Source organism: Felis catus, chromosome X (genome assembly GCF_018350175.1).
Source record: "Felis catus isolate Fca126 chromosome X, F.catus_Fca126_mat1.0, whole genome shotgun sequence".
Taxonomy (NCBI): Eukaryota; Metazoa; Chordata; class Mammalia; order Carnivora; family Felidae; genus Felis; species Felis catus.
In genome coordinates this window covers 15762563-15783986 of record NC_058386.1, presented here as the reverse complement: position 1 = coordinate 15783986, position 21424 = coordinate 15762563, and the positions used below count along the sequence as shown (strand labels likewise).

General features: G+C 47.1%; 1 protein-coding gene across 10 annotated transcripts in view; it reads left to right on the top strand.

Moving 5' to 3' along the window:
• Positions 1 to 21424, top strand: part of SH3KBP1 (SH3 domain containing kinase binding protein 1) — a 334393-nt gene that overhangs the window by 296152 nt on the left and 16817 nt on the right. For all 10 annotated transcript variants that reach the window (XM_023249326.2, XM_019823637.3, XM_023249328.2 and 7 more), the window contains one exon: positions 3345 to 3430. In XM_023249326.2, coding sequence (XP_023105094.1) covers positions 3345 to 3430 — 86 coding nt within the window. The remainder of the gene's footprint in view (positions 1 to 3344; positions 3431 to 21424) is intronic.

Here is a 21424-nt window from a genome sequence, read left to right as displayed (position 1 = left end):
TTACTCACCTGTTCCCCTCTTGATGAAAGCGCCAGGTTGCAGTTTTTCTTTGTTACAAATAACACTGCAGTGAACATATTGATCTGCAAAACCCACTTGGGTGTTTCACACTATTTCTTTAGCATAGCCTCCCAGAACTGGCCCGAAGCAGATGATCATTTTAAATGCTATTGATATATACCCTATTCTTAGAAATTACTCCTTTTTACCCTGAATCATTTCCGAAAGGCTTTGTGGTAACTGTCCAAAATACATATACAAGAATAAAATAGTTGAGAGTGACAGTAAGGGGGAAAATAAAGGTAGAAAAGTAATAGAGCCCCAGATAAGACGAGCACAGTAATGAGCAGTAGGGTTCTCTACAGTCCTCAACATAGGCTCACATTCGACTGGAAGCTTCGAGCTGTCAAAGAGGGAAGTGGCTGCTTCAAGATTCATAGTTCCCAAAATGTACGAATAAACCACATGTTCAGAAGCAGCTGAGCTGAGCTGTTCAGAGGTACAGATCATTAACTGCTGCATAAAGTTCCTTCTACCACCAACACCGCCTCGAATTCTCTCCCCAGCCACCTGCCAGGGTGTGTCATCTCAAACCATCTTTTCCCTTAATGCAAAAAAAAAAAAAAAAAAAAGTCCCAGTGGAATTAACTGGACTTTTGTTGCCTGTGTGACCTTTCTCCCTGGACAGAACATGTGTTCTCATAGGTTTAGGTCCTCGGCGTGTTCCCAAAAGGACAGGAGCATCTGGCTCTGAGTACAGTTTGAGTTGTGCTAGTTTGGAGAGTGACAGCACCAAATCATTCTGGCTCCATAGCTATGAAGCAGTGAGATTAGGAGCCCTTAAGAACTTTAACAAATGAAAATGCTTTCCCGCTAGGGCTCCTGGGTGGCTCAGTCAGCTAAGTGTCTGACTCTTGATATCCGCTCAGGTTGTGATCCCCATGCTGAGTGGAGCCTGCCTGGGATTCTCTCTCTCCCTCCTCGAGTGCACGTACTCTCTCTCTCTCTCAAAATAAATAAATGAACTTTAAAGAAAAGAAGAAAATGCTTTCCTATTAATAATGCTGCATTTCCAAAACATTTCGTTCAGAAGATTACATTCCAATTAGAAGCCACTGGGGCCCTGCCAATAAAATGTTTTGCAATAAATTTCCTCGGGGCACCTGGGTGGCTTAGTTGGTTAAAGCATCTGAGTCTTGATTTTAGCTCAGGTTGGTCTTCATTTGGGCCCAGGTTGGTGGTGAGATCCAGCCTACGTTGGGCTCCGTGCTGGGCGTAGAACCTGCTTAAGATTCTCTCTCTATTCCTCTCCCTTTGCCCCTCCCTGCTGCTCAAGGGCTCTCTGTCTCTCTCTCAAAAAAAACAAGGAAAATTCCCTCAATCTCAGCACTCCTGTTGGCTTGGGGCCTGTCAGAGAGAATGTGCCCTGTGGGGCCTGAGCTTTGGTGGCGGGGGTGAGGGGGGTGGGATGGAGAGGAGGTCTGCTATGGATACCTGCCCTTGGGGCCCCCACAGTCCTAGGAGGTGGGGCTGAGGTGGGCAATGAAGGCTGTGCTGTGCAGCTCAAGCTGCTTCCTCCTTCCAAGTACAGTAGTCCATGCTCTCCTTGAACTTTTACTTCGGCCGAGCCCTGAGAAGCCCAGAAAGTCTCAAAATGCACACACACGGTTTTAGAGCTGTGTTTTCTCTTGGGGGAGGCCAGGCCACTTGGCTCAGCCTTGTTTCCCTGGAGTTCGTACCTATGCTGGTCTGCCCTTGAGGATGCTTGAGGTTACACTTGAGGTTGTGAGTCAGTCTTGTTCGTTCGGGAACTGACGGGGGCTTACCTCCTTCTGCTGGGCCTTCTCCACCATCACGAGGATACGTGGGTCATGCTGAATGCTAGCTACTACCACAGCCCCTTCTTGAGTGAAGAAACCCAGGTATCAGCCCTGTCAAGTCCCATCCTTGCCCCCAGGTTTATAGGTCCCCTGCCTCAGCGGTCCTTCTATCCCCCATTACCTCCAGGATGAACAGAACCCTCTAGTACTCAGCCCAGCAACATGACCCTTTCCAACCTTTCTGCTCTCACTGCTTTGGGGACCTCAGGCTTTAGCCCTGGGTCCTCTGGCCACACTGGACACTCCCACCTACCCTGGGGTCCTTGCTTCATCCTGCCTCTTACTGATATGTTCTCTCTCCTTTTTCCTCCAAGGCCCAGCTGGAATGCCACCTCCTCTGTGTGCCGCTGGCCCCTGCTCTGACCCAGTCCTTTCTTCTCACGGGACTGTGGTGTGCCTGTCACTTACATAGCCTGTGCCATGTGGGCCTGTGCTCATGTGTCCGCCTCTTTCTCCCATTTGGACTGTGAGCCCCTCCAGAGTAGGAACCACCTGGCTTGGCCCTCTCAATACCCCCTGCATGATAGGTATTTGACAAGCGCTCCTTGAGTAAGTCTGTTACTCATCGTGTGGTTTGGCTTCAGGCCATGATGACTGCCAAGAGCCATGAGATGGCCCATTTCTGTTAGTTTCCCAGAACAACTGCTTGGCTTCTCCCCCTCATTTTATGGGTGAGGATCTTTCCCCGTTTCACTGCCATCACAGACCTTGGGTAATCTCATTCAGGGCTCATCCCCCTGAAAGGGTCTAGAGAACTGCCCTTTTGGAGGAAGTTGGAGGAACCTTCTGTTCATGCACGAGTAGGCTATCTCTCTCATCCTCTTACAGGCGTCTTCCCGTTCCTAAGGGCTGTTCCTAGCCCAGATACAGAAGGAAGTCACTCGTGTCCCGATGGGCACGGGGGCACCCACCCAAGAGCTGTCTAATTTTACAGGCCTGTGCCCCATTGCCAGCTTGCAGCTGCCAGATCTTTAACTCAACCCCCTGTGCCTGTCAACAGCTTGGCTGATGCCTCAGCCTCAGGCCAGAAAACCTTTTTCTCAAGGTTAAAAGTAGCCGACCTTTGACTAGCAGCATTGGCTAAATTCCTTACTCCTTAAAAGGGAAGCTCCCAGTTATCATTTGCTGGTGCTTATTTGGCCACGGGGCGGGAGCAGGCCCTACGTTGTACCCTGTGTACCAGCAGGAGGGTTTGTGGCTGAAGGTATATTGCTGAACAGTCATTATTAAAATAGCCACCTCTGAAAATGTGTGCCGGAGAGGTGGGCATCTAGTCTGTCGGCCGGTTTCACCAAGGCCCATGTGTTTGGATAGCTCGTTGACTCCCACTGGCTCCCCCATAGGCGACAGAGCCACCTGCCCCGCGCACGGCATGCTCCTTAACGCATGTGCAGCAAGAAAGCTGACAAAACAACAAGGACACACACCAATGATTAAATGCCTGGACTTGTGTTTTTAATGTAGGGGTGACGGTCCAAAGATTGACTTGGTGGGCAGTTCGATATCCGGCATCCTGGACAAGGATCTCTCGGACCGCAGCAATGACATTGGTGAGTAAGGAGAGCGTTCTGGCTTCTGTTTGCACAATTGTAAAAGAGCTGCGGAGTGCGACTTGCCCCTTCAGGCAGCCTGAGGACTAACACAGCTATTTCAATGGAAGGCTCATAGCCCTCGGCTGGTTTTAGATGTTCCAGGTTTATAAAGAAGGGGAAGCGATGATGGAAAAGAAGTGACGAAGAGACCTTTTGTAAAAGTGGGCATTCACACTTTTATTCGTACTCTCTGGTGGTTTATGTGTTTAGTGTATAAAGGTGAATGGGTGAAAATGCAGAATGGCAGAGTTCATTGTAGTCACAACACTAAATGTTTTGAATTTGAATTTCAGATGAGCTTTGGTGTCATAATGGCCACTTAGTTAAAAACACGAGTGAGTTTTCCAAAGGTCGAGGTACCACTGTGTGATAGAGGGCAAGGTAGCTAGAGTCTCTGTGGGTAAGCGAGTCGGAGGGTCTGTTGGGGACGTGCGTGCATGGATGGTGTGAGGTCGCATGTGTGCTGGTTGCGGCCACCGTTGGTCTGACTTGGGTGACAGCCCTTTTGAGAAGTCTAGATTCAGGGACTAATTTTTTTTTTAACTTTACATCTTGTCTTTGCACCTATCATGGCCACAGTATTCAACAGAATAGGACTGTATTTTGGAATTTGCCTTTTTTAATTAAACTCTTTTATTTTGAAATGATTCTAGGTTTCTGTGCGGTCCTAAGAAGTAATACAGAGACAACCGCATACCCTCTACCCGTTTTCTCTCAAGGGTAACATCATAATGAAACCGTAGCGCAAGATCACAGCCAGGCTATTGACACTGACACGTCCCCCGGGTTCTGCGGGTTTACTAGTGCTTGTGTGTTTTTAGTTCTTTGCGGTTTTGTCACGTGTGTAGGTTTGTGTATCTACCATACGGTCAAGATACAGAACATTCCATCACTACCAGGATCCCCCGTGTCACCCTTTTATGACCACACCCACCTCCCTCCTGCCCCCACCCCTTCCCTAACCCTTGGCAACCGCTCTCAGGGACAGATTTGACATGGACGACTTCCAGCATCTTTGCAATTGGCTGCTCAATTTAGAAACAAGTGTGTGACTCTTGGCCGGCCTCGTAAGAGGCCCTGGAGTGCCTGTCGTGAGCATTGTCGTCACCCGGGGTCACTCCTCTTCGGGGTACTGTTTTCTTCCAAACCTGCTAATAGAGTTGCATCTTTGCAACTGCCGGCTTGCGGTCTATGGTCAGATCTTGGAAAGGCTTGGCGGTAGGATGTGTCGTTGTGACCATAAACACCAAAAATACTTGCTCTGTCTCCAGAGACCGTTTCCCATCCTGAGCCTTTGAGAAGCCCAGTCAGGAGGCATGACCAAGGGCTTCTGACAGCTTGGGCGGATGGAGTAATAATAGAAATGCTGGCCTGCCGGAGCTTTCGACCTGGTTAAAGGGCAGAGCAGAGCAGCGATTGGCTGTGAATGAGAAGGGATCCTCAGACTGAGCCTGACGAAAGTTCTGGTCTTGTCCCTGTGGTTTAGCATCTGGGCCCCATTTTAAGGCAGGATGGCCAGTTGGTGAAGAGGCAGAGAAGGTCGTGGGGGTCCTCCCACAGGAAGAGAGGTGTTCTCCGTCCTCCAAGGCTGTGCCTTGCTTGTGAAGAGCCTTGGCCTTTGGCCCTTGTTTTCTTGGGGTCTGGCGATGACTCCGATGGCTATCACCAAAATATGAGTTTTGGATTTCTCAGTCTGACAAGCTAGTTTGGAAATGTTGGGAAATTGATCGAAGTGGGCTGATCTATGAAAGCTCTTCATACGTGGAAGCTGAGCGCAAGTTGTGTCTATTTCGGAGCCCAGAGAGAGATGCTGAGGTTTAGTTTGCTCTCATTTTACCAAGAAGACCTTAATCCCAGAGGAATGTGATTCCTCCAGCACATAAGGTAATGCATGTATTATTTGCATTGCAAGAAACCGTGGTTGGCGGCCACATAATTAGCCACTAAATACTTGAGTGTCTACTCAAGGGCAAGGCTGAATGGATACCAAGGCCCTCACACACAAGCCCCGCCTTCCAGCAGCTTTGGGTCTGTTTGGGCCACCAGGACGGCAGATGGAAAGTGAGGCGACACCGACGGTCTGACTGACCACTGAGTGGTAGAAAGTAATGCCGATCAGAGTTATGGGTGCTCCTTGGTGCCCAGGCTCCGTGAGGGGGACAGACTTATCTGGATCTAGAAGGTGAATTCACTGAGACAGAGGCAGGCAGGGAATCCCGTGGGGACTGCCGACACCCGAGCACAGATCAGCCTGGCCGCAGTAGAGGCTCTGTGCTGGCATGGAGGGGAGCCGCCCTGGGGAAGGAGGTCTGGGCGGGATCCGGTTGGACAGGGATGGATTTGTAATTTCATCTGTAGGCAGTGGGTTGACACTGAAGTGGCATGATCAGGTCTAAGCCTTCAGATAATAACTGATGGAGCTCTGTGGGACCAATCCAATGAAGGAAAGACTGCAGTCAAGGAGTCAGGTTATTTGATAGTTTGGGGGGGAGGCAGTTAAGAGAGCCCGAGCCGAGCTGCGCAACAGGATTGTGAAAGAAGGCAAAGATGTGGAAGCAGCAGTGCAAAAGAATTATTGCCAGGCCTCAGTAACAGATTGGATTTGGGAGCAGGGAGGAGGAGAGAATAGTTTGTCAGCCGTGAGGTTGTAGGGTTGGGGGACAAATGACTTGGGTAGAAATAAGCACGTCCGGAGGAGGAACCGGTTTGGGGGGAAATGTGGATTTATTTAAGCGTGTTAACTCTGAGATTTGGTCGGACGTCCCCATGTGGGTGCTGGAGGAGGCGGAAGCTGGAGGGCCGAGGCCGGGGAGGGCTGAGGCTGCAGAGGCCAGCCGGGATTGCGGGTATAGATTAGGGCCTTCCTGGGGATGGAACACAGAGTGCACAGCGCTGCCTCCGGGCTGGGAAACCTTCCGTGATTTCCTTCAGACTCTCTGAGCTTCAGCTTCTTTATTTGTGAAGAAAACTAACATCTCTCCCAGCTTCCTCGCCTTGTCCTCCCGAGTTCTGCAAAATCACTTGGTGGGCTGCAAAATGATAGAAATGCTTATCAGTGATGCTGTCGTCTGCTGAGAAGGGATAGTTAAGTCAGGAAGAGGATGTCCTTAGCATGAGAAAAGAGGAAGAGGGACCTAGAGCTTGAAGACCAAACCCCGCACAACGTCAACATCTAAGGGAAAAGCACATCTGGCAACATCCCGGAGGCCAAGGGAGGAGAGGATTTTAAGCAGAATGTCTTTAGGCCCAAATGCGCAAATGCTCTTGCAGGTGGGTTGGTCAAGGAGAAGAGGACATTGCAGAGGGGCCGGCTCCTTTCAGGGCCGCTTTGTAGCTCTGCTTTTGTAGCATTTGTTCGTTGCTTTGAATCGAGAAGGAAATTATTGGTACCAGAATGTTTTGTTAGTCACTCAAACAATTGAAGCTGTCCAAACGTGGGCTGCAGTGAATAGCCAAATACAGCCCTGAAAGGCATTAGAAATCATCAGTGTTAGCTATAAATAAATCTGTTTCCTCTTAATAAAGCTATAATTTTAAATTATTATAATATTGAATTAGAGAACATGACTTTTTCAGATCTCGCGTGGGCAGCCACCAGCATCTGTCAGCCCATAATAATTTAGAATGAAATCAGTTGGTCCAAAACGAAGTTGTTGATGTCAGTCAGATATTGTGTATCAGACTACACGGCCGTATTTCAAGTAACATAATAGGAAATGTGGATGAGCTCCAATGCAGGCCTGTGCATGAATAGAAATGAAAATTAAATTGTCCACTTTTCTCTTGCTGACGGGAGAGTCTCTGTTCCGATCGAATGGGAGATTATAGGCCACGAAGTCAAGTGCCCTAACATTTACTTTTATTATGCCGTGTGTGGTAGTTCCCACGGCATGGCAGGAGTTATTATTACACTGCGGTACTGTGGAGATTTTCCGTCTCTTTCCCACTAAAGCACGTAGCAACGGGCCCCCAGGTGGGAAGCAACCTAGGAACTAAGCCATCTAGTTCCAACTAATTGACTTAGAAACAGCCCTTCTCATTTCTCCTCTGTCACTTGCCTTCGTTGACCATTGTTCTCCATTCTGTTTGAATCTCATTACACTTGTCCCACGTCTATCTCGTCACCCCCTCTTCACATGGGGGGGGCTGGGACTTGCCCCTCCGTCTTTTCAGCCCGATCCACAGACACACTTGACGTCGCAGTCCGCTTGGGGGCCACGTGTTGCTAGCTTTAAAGCTGGTGGACTCAGGACGAGGAACTGGTTTGGAAGGTAGGAGTCCAACTTCCTCTTGTCCTCCGATCCCTCTCGGATGCCTCCTGGCGTGTGGGTCATTTGGACCAAGGAATGCAGAAGCACTTCCCTGCTGACACCCTGGGAATGCTATTAGGTGCTAGTTGATTTGGGATGCTGGCAAGGTTCTGAAACTGGATTGTGGTGATGGTTACACAACTCCGTAAACTGCCTAAAAATTAAGTTGTATGCTTAACATGGGTGAATTCTATGGGACGCAAATGGTACCTCAACAAAGGTGTTAAAAGCAGCTCTGGCTCCTATCCAGGGACACGGGTCACACTTGCGCGCCAGTTTATACCAGAGCTATGTGAGAAGCAATATGCACGTCTCCAGTGTGATGACAAAAAGCAGAAGAGATTGGGCTTAGTAGAGTCATGTGCTTTACACCAAGGAGGTGAAACATCTGGAGCTTCGAGTGGATGGATCTTGAACCTAGTCAGTCCCCTGAGCAGTTTCGGTGTCCTCCCCACACTTTGGGATGCTGGGCGTTGACTCCCGTTCATTCAGGAGAGGCTGTATGCTGGACATCTCTGTGCAGTGCTCCCCACCTCTCACCTAAGACTCTTAGGGCTCACAGCCTAGGTTTGCGCTGAGCAAACGCAGTCAAGCTGGCAGTCAGCACGGGTTTCAAAATCATTTCACAGTCTTACAGGAGGTGGCCTGATGGCAAAGCCTTGTCCTTCTCGGCACTTCCAAGAGTCCGGTCCCAGATGTAAACTGAGGATGTCTGCTGACAGATGTTCACAGTTATAAACATAAGGCCACACCCAAACCCAGGCGCTTGCCTGTGCCTATTCAGCCCCCATCAGGGCAGTCCTGGCCTTTGGTGGTCTGTTGGGTTGGCTGCGTTCATGCTTCGTTTTGAGGCGTTCCACAAATCTCTTTTTTTCCCTGTTTTTTTAAATTTAAACTTCAGTTAACATACAGCGCAATGTTGGCTTCAGGAGTAGAATTCGGTGATTCATCACTTACATACAACGCCCGGTGCTCATCCTTAATACCCATTACCTAGTTAGCCCATCATCCTACCCACCTCCCTCCATCAAACCTCAGTTCTCTATTGTTAAGAGGCTCTTGTCGTATGTTTCCCTCTCTCCTCTGCCTGCCGTGCGTTCATCTGCTTTGTTTCTTAAATTCCACAAACCTCTTTTACTCCATCACATCCAATAAACACAAAAGCGATAAACATTCACAGTGCCAGGAGAAGGCTCATGAATGCTATAGAAACAGGTGGAGGTTAAACAAATCAAAGCGGGGGGATGATGATAAATTGTGGCTTAACTTCATGGGAGTGACGCGTTTTGTGGTGTGAATGATTCTAAAGCACAGAGTGAGCAAGCAGTGCCTTCCTGCCTGAGCCACGTACAGCCATCGGCCCGCAGCAGGGAAAGTAACTGATGGGTAAGATGAGCAGAGGGACGTTTGGGTGTTTAACAAGTGTGTTCAAATGACTCTTGGCTTGGAGAGGGTCACAGTGCTGCTACCTGTGTGACCTGTGACCAGCCCCAGAAGCTCACCTGTGCACAGAGGCAGCATGAACAGCCCTGGCATTTTGGTCGCTTTCCTCCATCTTCAGAGCCCCTGCGGCCTTCCTTCACCCCAATGGCTTGAGTGTCTCCACTTTTGTGACATGCTGAGACTATTTGCAGGTTTAAGAATGCAAATGCAGAGGGGCACCCATGGGTCCGAAGTAGTCTATACTCAGCAAAGAGACTCACACACTAACATTTGCCACTTCCGCAGTGTGCTCAACTGAGGCCTCTGTGCTGTGAGTGAATGTGGAAGCAAGAAGGAACAGGTGACGTCCAGTCTCGGATTGCACATGGCATTTATTTGGCCTGCAGTGCCCTCCTCCCGCGGGCCGTGGGCTCACAGATTGGCAGAGCCCGGTTATGGCTTCCGTTCGACTTGTAAATATCCGGAGGGATATGCGACCTGCCGGAAAACCAGGTTCAAGTACCCCTTACGCTAGAAGCATTAGAGACAAACTACACCTTATTAAGGAGGAAAGTTGAGTTCTCACACTCCTTCTCTTCGCCATAGGTCCTTGTTAAGGCATGATGTGGACATCTCAGCCCACTTGGCCTCCCACTACCTTGGATTCATTAAATGAGAAAAGCGATGAGTGCTTCGGGGTGAGGTTGTGGGTCCTGTTAGAGGGTAATCGGATCTGGTGGTGACAAGCTAAGGATGAGGTGTCAGTGAACAGGGAGCCCTGATTTAGAGCCGGAGGAGCCTCTTTATTTAGCTTCGCGGTGACCTGCAGCCGCGCTCCCCACCTCCCCAGGCCTGAGTCATCTCTCCCTGAGGTTGTTCATATTTTGGAATTCAGACTCACACACACAGAAAAGGCTTTTAATTCGAGGGACTGCTGACTTTTATTTTACTAATTAAGGACATTTTAAAAAGCAAATGCCATCATCGCCTGGTAGAAATAATCTCTGAGTTTAAAAATTGGATAAATTTAGCTTCCTGGGAGACTCACAATGTTGACCTTCTTTTTGTTGGCACCTTATAGACCGGCGATAGCCTTGTCATGGGTGGGCACCGCCTCCTGGGCGCCTTCTGAAAATCCCAAATCCAGCACATATGTGCAGAGAAGAGGGTCAGGGGAGAGGAGAAATGTCGAGGGCAAACAGAAGACTGCAGAAAGAGGCAGGTGTTGACGCGTGGGTGAAAACTCACTGGCTCAGAAATGTACGATTAGCAGATTAATTTTTTTATAGAGATACCGTTACTTGTGATTTTTTTTTTAAATCACTCATGGAATTTTTTAAAATAAAAGGGCTTTAAATGCTTTGTACCTCTCTCCTCTTCCTTCCCCCAAGGCTGGAGAAAGGGGGCCTCCAGTTCTAGAGGGACGCCTGTCTCTCCCAGTATGGTAAGAGGATCCCTGTGCTTCGGATGGGTCTTTTCTTTCCTCTTCGAGTTTTTTACTTGGCGCTTAATTTTAGATTCCGTGTAACTCCAGGCATTCGGATGTTATTTCACACACAAAATGTTTCTTTTATGAGTGTCGAGAGCTCTTTTCTCTAAGTAAGGTGCCGTTGAATAAGATGAAACGCCCTGTTCCTCTGCTTCCTAAAAGGAAACGTGCCCTCTGAACGCACGCCCCATTGCAACAGGCCCTCTGGCCTTTGGGTCCTGAGGTTTTGGTGGTTGTTGTTGTTGTTGTTGTTGTTTAATTTTTATTTGGGTGTAGTTAACACAATATTACATTAGCTTCAGGTGTGGATCCCGTTTCCATCTTTAAACCAGGGGCTTGGAGGAAATGATCAAAGGGGCCCCGTTCGGTCTCACAGGCTTGTCTCTCTGGCTCCATTTCTTTTAGCTGAGATTTTGGGACGTAGAGAAAGAAAACCGCTCTTTTGGTAGCCTCTGAATCGTCCCTAAGATTGAATGGCTTGTTCTTCTGGGGCACCTGGGTAGCTCAGTCAGTTAAGTGTCCAGCTCTGGATTTGGGCTCAGATCATGATCTCCCAGTTTGTGGGATCGAGCCCCGCCTCAGCCAGCGAGGAGCCTGCTTGGGATTCTCTCTCCTCCTCTCTCTCTGCCCCTCCCCCACTTGCATTTTCTCTCTAAATAAATAAATAAATAAATGAATAAATAAATAAAATAGCTTATTCTTTAATTTGTATCTTTACCACAATTCCTTCCATTCTATGTGTTCCTTTAACCTAGAATTGCTAATTTGGCCCTTTCTGAGGTCTAACCTAGGGTTTTCTTTGGCCTGAAGATTTTTGCTTATAAAAGATTTGCTGGCCAAGTAGAAGTTTAAGTAATTAACAATTGTGGGCATAACAGTTATGGCATTACTTTTTATAAAGGTTTTAAAAGTATTCACTTCTTAAAAATGCATCATGATTTTTGTCACCCAGATCTTACAGGAAAATGTAAATGGGGGTAGGATGTTTGCCATCCCAAATAAGTTTGAGTCACAGAGTCAAGCCTTATGTAGAGATGAGATAATCGCACAGAGTTACTGAGGAAAGCGTGGGGTGCGTCTGAGAAATCATGGGTTCTCAGGTAGGCACACTTGGATTTGGATTCTAGCTCCTCTCTCTTCTTCCTGACAGGGTTAGTAATGCCCACCTGCCTCAGAGGGTTGTTGTAACACCGAGACCTAGTGGTGTGGAGTGGCAGACACAAAACAGGCGCTGTTTCAGGGGTAGGTGGTGTAGCTGTAGTTCAGAGAGCGGCGAAGAACGAGGCCTCAACCTGCGTTCTCACCATGACTGCTGCTATTAGAAAGGAGGAAAGTTCTTGAACACATAACATAGATCAGCTGACTGAAATTTCCATAGCTGCATCTGAAATCACTTCATACATGATCTACTCGGTTGTATTTTTATTTTCAAGAGCTCTCCCCACCCCCAATTGCAAAGGGAATAGGTACTTAAAAAAAGGGGGGCGGGAAGAACGCAGGAAGTTAGAAAGTGAAAGTCACCTTTGTGTCTCAGCCTCTCTTTGAGATAACCACTCTTAATTTGTTGTACACACTTTTGGAAGTCTTTCCATTAATGGGTAGATGGACGGACTTTTTCAAACGTGAGCATGTTGTATGTGCTCTTCTGGTCTACAGTTGTTTTTCTGTAACAAATAATGTATGTTTGATATCTCACCACATAAGTCACATAGGTCAACCATAGACTTTTAACGGCAATGTGATATTCCATGCTATGATTCTACCATAGCCAGTTCACTCAGAGCAGTGCTGCGAAGAGCAGCCTAGGACAGTGATCTATAGACAGGGCTCGCTGCACCTTGGGAGGCCACGGAGACTCCTGGGCCTCCCAGGAGGCGATGGATAGTGTCTCATTTCATAGGTGCTCTTTCTTCAAACTCCTCTCCTAGGAGCCCCGCTGGATGCTGCTCCTCCCTCTCTTCCCCCTTCCCCAGTCACCTGCTCCCACCTTACACAGCCTAGCCAATCTCTTGCCCACTCCGTGGGTGTACAAACCCCTGGTGCAAACTGAGAGACACTTCCAAGATGGGTGTTGGACTTGAGAAATTGAGTGACTTTATTGACCGGACAAAAAATCCATTGACAAGTTTGTTGGTTTCTAATTCTTTGTGTCAACAAAATTGAAGGAGGCACCCACTGAGTTGTTCACTGATAGATTGTTAAAAATAGTTCTTGGTGATGCTAGACCACCGTCTGATTTTTGCCACATACCTTGGAAAGAGTTCAAAGAATTGAGTGACATGGTGATAACAAAATTCTTTCCATTCCCATATACTTCTGTTTGTGTGAACAGAGTTTTTTGGCACTTACGTCTATAAAATAAAAGATAGGAATAGAATTGATACCAAACCATGTCATTCTTATGGTAAGTTATAATCATGCACATGTGCATGAAGTTATCTGGGGGGAAAGCCCAATAAGATTCTACTCTTTTATGCTCACAGATTATTAAAATGTGTGGTATGTGTGCTTACATGTGTTTTGATCATTTGCTACTAATAATTGTCATGGTAACTCCTTCCAGAAGAAAAATAATTTTTCCCCTTAGAACCTTATGATTTCAGGAAATTCAGAAATCATAAATTTCAATTTGTATACATGTTTTTATAACAAAAAGATAATTAACAGAAGGCAAAGTTAACAAAATCGTAAAACTAGGTTACATTAGAGTAAAATCCAGCATTATGATGGAAATATCAATTCAGAGAGGGAAAAGGGTGGTGCAGACCTTCCAAGTGCTAAAGAAAAGCTTAGTCCTGATTTTTTTTTTAATTTTTTTTCAGTGTTTATTTATTTTTGAGAGGGAGAGACAGAGCACGAGTTGGGGAGGAACAGAGAGAGAGGTGGACACAGAATCCAAAGCAGGCTCCAGGCTCTGAGCTGTCAGCACAAAGCTGGACACGGGGCTCAAACTCATGAACTGTGAGATCATGACCTGAGCCAAAGTCGGACGCTTAACCGACTGAGCCACCCAGGCGCCCCAGCTTATTCCTGATTTTTTAATATGGACGGCAGTGGTTGTTAGGTTACTGTGGCATTCAAATAGATGTTGAATGTGTTTGAGAGAGTAATATAATAGTCACATTTTAAAATATCAATATTTAGAATATAGCAGAAATGATATCTTTTGTGACAATAACTTATGAAAAATTTTAGATGTCACCTTAAGATGTGTAAAGGGGCACGTGGGTTTTCAAAATTATTTTAGGAGACACTCTGGAAAAACAGCTTTAAGACCACTGGCCTTATAAATGTGTCGTTCTAGGCTTACATAAACATTTCTCTGGATCCGTTTCTAGAAGTGAAATATCTGAAAGTGTATGCATTTACATTTCATGATAGGTATTAACAAATGGCATTACAAAAAGGCTCTGCCAATTTACATTCCTGTAATAATAGCATAACCACTATTTCCAGTAAATACATTATTTACTAAATCATTTGGCATAACACTTTCGGGTCTGTAGTAAACAACTTTTAAAGGAATGCAAGTGTGAAAAGTTACTTTCCCCATTTGACGTTGCTTGTTATCAATCCCCATGAAGCATTCTACCTCTCTTTGGTGCTAGACTTCAGTAAGGCATGCCTCCCACTTCCCATACCCCTTCTCCAGATCTAAATTAGGTCCCCATGCTATCATTGCTAATTTCATCTTTTACCTTTCTTTCATAGTAGCTAGCAAAATGTATAATTATATATATAATATATATATATATATATACTGATATATATGTAATACATATATGTACTTATAAGTATATATATTAATATTATATTATTATATATTATATTACATTATATATTATATATAATATATATAATTATAATAATATATATAATTTATATATAAGTCCATTTCTTTTGGAGGCTCTAAGCTCCGTGAGGCAGGGGCCATGGCTATTTTGTTCATCCCCCCGATCCCCCCGTGCCTAGCCCAGAACCTGGATTGTAGTACTCACTTAGTAAATATGTATGGAAGGAATGGACTAAGCAGACATGAGAAGAAATACCGTGATGCAGGGTCTGGTAGAGATCTTCATTGCTGCTAGTCGCATGTAGCTATTTAAATTTAATTTATTTTTAATAATCACACTTAGCCATATGACTGTGCTAGGTAGCCACATGAGGCTAGTGGCTACCATATTGGACGGTACAGATATAGCAGGTTTCCATCATCACAGCAAGTTTGATGGGTAGTGCTGATAAAGTGATGACACTTTCATTCTCATTAAGATAGCTATGCCTGGGGGCGCCTGGGTGGCTCAGTCAGTTAAGCGTCAGACTTCAGCTCAGGTCACGATCTCACGGTCCCTGAGTTCGAGCCCTGCATTGGGCTCTGGGCTGATGGCTCAGAGCCTGGAGCCTGCTTCCGATTCTGTGTCTCCCTCTCTCTCTGCCCCTCCCCCATTCGTGCTCTGTCTCTCTCAGTCTCAAAAATAAATAAACATTAAAAAAAATTAAAAACAAAAAAGATAGCTATGTCTGGCACACAGTAGATACTTAATAAATATTCGATTAAGTGAAGGAGCAAATAAACTCTATCTTCCTCTCTTATTCTTCAGCTATAAGTTCCCATGTAAAAGTTATTTTGTACTGAATAGCTAAAAAGCCTGGTTTACCTTGCCTAACACCTTACATTTCTTGCCAGAGATTCCCTGAAGGAAGCCCATCCCTTTTTCTGTCCATTTAAAAACACGTTGGAATAAACCGGAACAAAGACAGCTTGTCATCAGAGCATAAATGGGTTTCTTCACACACACTAGATTACATTCTGAGTGTCTTTTCTTATTCTTGATATAGAAACAATTCGGAGAGTTCACTGTGGGATACGTGAGACGTAAGGTGAAATATTCTTGCTGTCTGTTCAGTGGTCTGTAGTGGAAAGAATTCCACAGACATGGATCTGGTTGTCGGCCCTGTCACTTTCCGGTTGTGACGTTGACCAAGTTGTCTAACCTCTGACCCTCTGTCTCCCGTTATGGAGAAGAGCAGCCTACACAGCATGGGTTTTGTGCAGGTTAAATGAGTGTGCGTGTGTGAAGGGGGGGAGTCGTAGGTGGGCAAACAGTAGCGCAAACCTGTTTATCTCAGTACTTGTGTCTTACAAACTCCACCCCCGGATTATAAAAGAAAATGCAGCAGCTAATATGCTCTATCCATCCACATTTTGGAGGACTTATTTTCCCATAAAATCTAATCGTTGGTCAAGTGAGAATTTTTCAGTCAGTGATGCAGCTAACGCAGGTGTTCGTTTGACCGCTCATAATGGGCTCATCTCTGTAGTCGGCACAGATTTTCCACACTGGTCACATGATTTACATGCAGGGTAAGACTTCCTGTCCAGACTGCCTGGAGATGCTTCTTCACTGTGGAGAAGGCACCAACAGCCCTGTGGGTTTAGAGTTCTCTCATTTAAAAAGAAAAAAAAAAAAAACCACGTGTGTGCTTTTTTTATAAATTTAGCCTTGCTCTTAGATCTCTGTTCCCAAATCCCACAGCTCCATCAATGATATATGAAAACAAAATTCTACCTGCGTGATTTGAAAGAGTTTTCATACAATTTCCCATTTATAAAAGAACAATTCTGCAAAGCTTATAGCTCAGATAATTCTCCCCTTTTTTTCTGGTGGAAAAACTGAAGCCCAGAAAGGTTGTTTGTTCATTTATTCAATAATCATTGATTGCACACACACCGCAAGCCAGAAATGATGTCACACCGGGGCAAAACAGAGAGAAAAGGCATAGCCTCTTTCCTGGCTGTTGGGGAGAGAGATAAGTCAGCAAGGAATGTCAGGGTGCTAAATGCTGAGATCAGAGTGGTGGATGAGTAGGGGAACATCCAAGCCAGGCTTTGGGGTGCAGTCTGGCTTCTTGGAAGAGGTCTTCATCCCTAAGCCAAGTCTTGATAGCCCCAGGCGTGAGGAAGGGAGGGAAGGGAAAGGAAGGAAAGAAAGTCATGCAAGGGACAGAGACAGAGGTTGTCACCAGCCATACCACCAGGGCCTTGGCCATGCTAAGTCACCAGGATTTCCTGGGAACTTGGGAAGGATTTGAAGCAGAGAATGGGGACATACTCAGAGCTTCATGTCACACGTCTCTCTGGGGGAAGCCCATGGAGTGGTACTGGATTGGGAGGGAGAAATCCGTTACAGTCCTGCTGGGCCTGTGGTCCACAAGGAGCCCCGCCAGCCGTGATGATCCTTGACAGTGACATGGAGGAGAAGGGACGGCTTCCAGAGATACCGGGAGGTAGTGACATTGCCACACTTCAGCTGTAGGAAACCTCCCCTCTAGGGCTCCTTCGCAAGTCCAGAGCAGTGAGCTCCAATGAATAAATAGCCATTTAAGAGTTTGCAGATGGTTGCTTTGGTGACAGCTGGCCTGTCTCAGACTTTTAACTGTTTGTCTCCTGTGGTGTCAGTGGATGCATTTTGGGTCACCTGTGGTCACTGGTACAATCCCTCCCATCCATGGAAAACAAGGCCACATTTTCTAATTGAACTAAATAGGGTATGACTGAAATTGATGGAAAATGGGCAACTGTGTGTGCCATGGAGAGTCAAGGGCCCTTTCCAGGCTGGATCCGTGTCCAACGTAAATGATCCCCGTATGTCTGCAGAGGGCTCGTCTTTCAAGTGTGAGAAAAGCCAAGAACCTCTCATCCTTCTGAAACTAACTTTTAAAAAATACCCAACATTTGCCAGTTCAATAGTTTTGGATTGGCTTATGGGCATTAAAACCATTTCTTACTAAGAGGAAAAATTCCTAGCCAGGCTGAGAAAGCTTATATCGAGTTTCAGCCTGATTCATTTCAAAAACCATCGTGAAAATTGGGACATTTTCTTCACACCACAATGAGTTAGTCATGGAAACTCTGCCTTAATGTCAGCCACCATAGCCACAGTCACGAGAGCATGCTTTGTGCCCCTGAAAGTTTAGGTTACAGTACTGAAGAGTTTCCCCCTCCACTGGCAGAAAGCAGAAGTGTGTCGCAGTATGGGCTCTGTGGTTTCCTTTTCAGCAAGTGGCCTCCTACTTGGTGTGTCTTTTTCTTTCTGGAAGTTGAATTTTGCTATTGTTTCCCGAAAGTGCTTTTTATCGTCTGAAAGTATAGGAAGTTAAACATAGCTGAATATGCATGAAAAGGTTAAAAAGAGTGGCTCCCCCTGCAGGATTCCGGCCATCCTCTTACTCTTGAGTGAAAAGGATGAGGCAGTCTTCTCCGCCATCTGTCATTCTGTTGAGGTGACGCTGGCTAAGCGTGGCCAGGCTTCAACGTGTACGGGTGTTTGGAGCGTAGACTTCAGCCAGTAAAACAAAATGGGCCAGCCAAGCTTCCCCTGCAGCCACGGCACAGAACGTTGCCTTCCACACTCGAGCTGCCGCCTCGCGTCCTGTTAGTAGAAACCTCTGTAAGCTACACTCCTGGAAATAGAGTTTTTCTTGGGATGGTTTAGTCATTTGTTGGCGAGTTCGTTTGTTCGCTTGTTCTTTCATTCACAGAATATTAAGCACGTTTTTCCCGGGAACATGCTAGACTTTGAGAGGACAAAGACGAGTTCCTGTCCTCCTGGGGCTCACGGTCGAAGCGCGTGAGACACACACCACACCTCTGAATCGTTTTGAAAGTGTGATGCATTACAGACAAGCTCATGTGTTGTCGAACCCTCAACTCCCAGGTGGATTTAATTATTTTAGTGGCCCCGGAGCACGGGTGGGGAGCAAAGATGGAGTCCTCCCTGGAGCCCTGCAGAAGTTTCCCGGGTGTGACCTTGTCTGTCCCTACACACCATGCTGAGTCCATCCCAGGGCGGGCCTGAGGCTGGCCCATCCGCTCCCCTTGCTCCCCACATCCTTCTTTCACCCCGCTCTGTATGCTGGGTCACCTCACGTCCTCCTCCTCACTCCCACTGCGGTGTTTCTGACCCGTCAGCGATCACCCAAGCCTTCGGTCGCCGCTTTGATCTGCTGCTCCGGCACCCGTGTTACCCCACACACCAGGTCAGCACCGCCCAGCCTGGCCCTGGAGGGGCTCTCCTGATGAGCCTTACTCCCGACGGCTCCCCTGGGCAGGCCATCCACTCGGTGGGCCCTGGAACACCCTGTCCCTCACGTGGTGGCGGCGCCCCAGTGCCCTCTCCCATCAGCTCAGTCAAGTCCTTACTTATCCCTCCCTCCCCCGAGCCCCCAGCCTCTGCTAGAGCACTGCTTCTCTACGTGGCAGCATACTAATGTCACCTAGGGACACTGAAAAGCTACCATGCCCAGGCTGCACCCCGGACAAATTCAGTCCATCTCCAGAGAGGGACCCAGGCATGAGTCTTCTTGTTTTTTTTTTTTCAACGTTTATTTATTTTTGGGACAGAGAGACACAGAGCATGAACGGGGGAGGGGCAGAGAGAGAGGGAGACACAGAATCGGAAACAGGCTCCAGGCTCTGAGCCATCAGCCCAGAGCCTGACGCGGGGCTCGAACTCCCGGACCGCGAGATCGTGACCTGGCTGAAGTCAGACGCTTAACCGACTGCGCCACCCAGGCGCCCCTCTTCTTGTTTTTTTAATTGTCCGGTGATTTCACTGTGCAGCCAAGGTGGAGAACCAGAGTGAATTAGCCTCTAATTTTTCTCTCACTGCTTCGCCCTGCTCCGGTTTGGGCCCCAGAGCTGGTTTCAGTTTCCAGGACAGAGTCATGACGTAGGTGGACCCTGTCAGCCCCTGGTAGCGCCCAGCCAAGGCCCACTCAATTGTTGGAACCTTTAATGGCCTTCTCCTTCACCGTCTCCCCTGGCCGCCCGTTCAGCGGCTGTTCCTCAGTCTTGTGTCCTCTGCCCCAGGCTCCCCTGGGCTCATGTGCCTCCCATTCCCCACCACCAGCCCCCACCCTCCAGCGGCCCTCCCTGTCCTGGGCCTTATTCCCTTCTCCCCGCCGGGAAGCCACATAGAGAACCTGCCGGACTCATTGTGTTTCGCATGCGTGCCAGAATATCTGCGCGGCACTTTCCTGTGAACAGAAATCAAAGAGGGGGAATGATTTGGAAACTAATTATCTGCTGATACGGGGTTTGATTCAATAAATCATGAATCGCAGTGCAACGGAAGAGTATAAGACAATCAGGATATCATGAGGAGTTTTTAGAGTCCTGGCGTATGATGTTAAAGGAAATAAGCACAAGGCAGTACCACATACAGTGTGGGCTAGGTCTGTTTTTGATAGTGTTTGTCTCAGTGTGGCAAGATTGTAGTCGACTTTCTTGTGTTATAGTTTTATGTTTTTCTTAAAACAAGTGTACATTGAGCATGTACCACTTTTTTCATAGAGAAACGATTTAAAAATTAATTAGGGAGATATTAATATCGGATGATGACTTTGGGCATCGATTTAAGTGCATCATGGGGAATTTTGATGTCAGACAGTATGGAGCTGGTGGAGGCAAGTCCCGGGGTATGACCAGGAGGGGAACCTTTAAGGAAAATAAGATTCTCTTAAAGGGAAGGCCCCCCAGAGGGTCAGGCCAGTGATGTGGCACTCAAGAGGCCCACCTAACTGTGGGGATGTTGGCCTGTGCCCAGGCTGTGCTGAGCCAGCCGGCAGGGGGGGTGCCATTTGGGAGCCTTGTACTGACACTGGGTGCTGATCGGTTCCCCATCGTCTCCGAACACCACTGATGCTTTTCTTTGTTCTGTCTCTGCAGATAGTTAACCTTTGGTTATACTTACCTTGCCCTGATGAGTTCGTTGAATAATTATTCATTTACCCGGTGCTAGAATAAAGTCACTTACTGTGATCCCAGGTGTCATGTAATGGTTTGTCCCAAGCAGTGATTTGTGCTTGGTTTTGCATATTCCACTCAAGGAAGCAGATTGCACACAGCACCTGCCCGTTCATTAATAGAATAAAGCTGACCATCACACAGCCAGACACCTTATTTTTTTTTAAGTTTATTTGTTTATTTTTGAGAGGTGGGGGGCAGAGAGGGAGGGAGGGAGGGAGAGAGAGAGTCCCAAGCAGGCTCTGCATTGTCAGCACAGAGCCTGATGTGGAGCTTGATGCCATGAACTGTGAGATCGTGAGCTGAGCTGAAATCTAGAGTCCTGACGCTTAAACGACTGAGCCACCCAGGCTCCCCAGACCGCTTATTAAAACTACCAACAAAAGAGCTCTCCCCAAAATAAGGAGGAAAAAAACCCACACGTAATTTTTATCTTTTCTGTTCTGAGCCGGCATATTTGCAGTTATAGTAGTTAGGGTGCTTTCAGCCGAGAATAAAGGATATCTAATTAAAATTGGCTAGAATATGGGGCGCCTGGGTGGCTCAGTCGGTTGGGCATCCAGCGTTGGCTCGGGTCATGATCTCACGGTTCGTGGGTTCGAGCCCCACGTCGGGGTCTGTGCTGACGGCTCAGAGCCTGGAGCCTGCTTCAAATTCTGTGTCTCCCTCGCTCTCTGCTCACACTCTGTTTCTTTCTCTCTCAAAAATAAACCAACATTAAAACATAATAATAAATAAAATTGGCTGAAATAGGTACACCTGGGTGGCTTGGTCACTTAAGCATCTGACTTCAGCTCAGGTCATGATCTTGCCATTACTAAGTTCGAGCCCCGCGTCGGGCTCATTGCTGACAGCTCAGAGCCTGGAGCCTGTTTCATGTTCTCTGTCTCCCTTTCTCTCTGCCCCTCCCTGACCCATGCTCT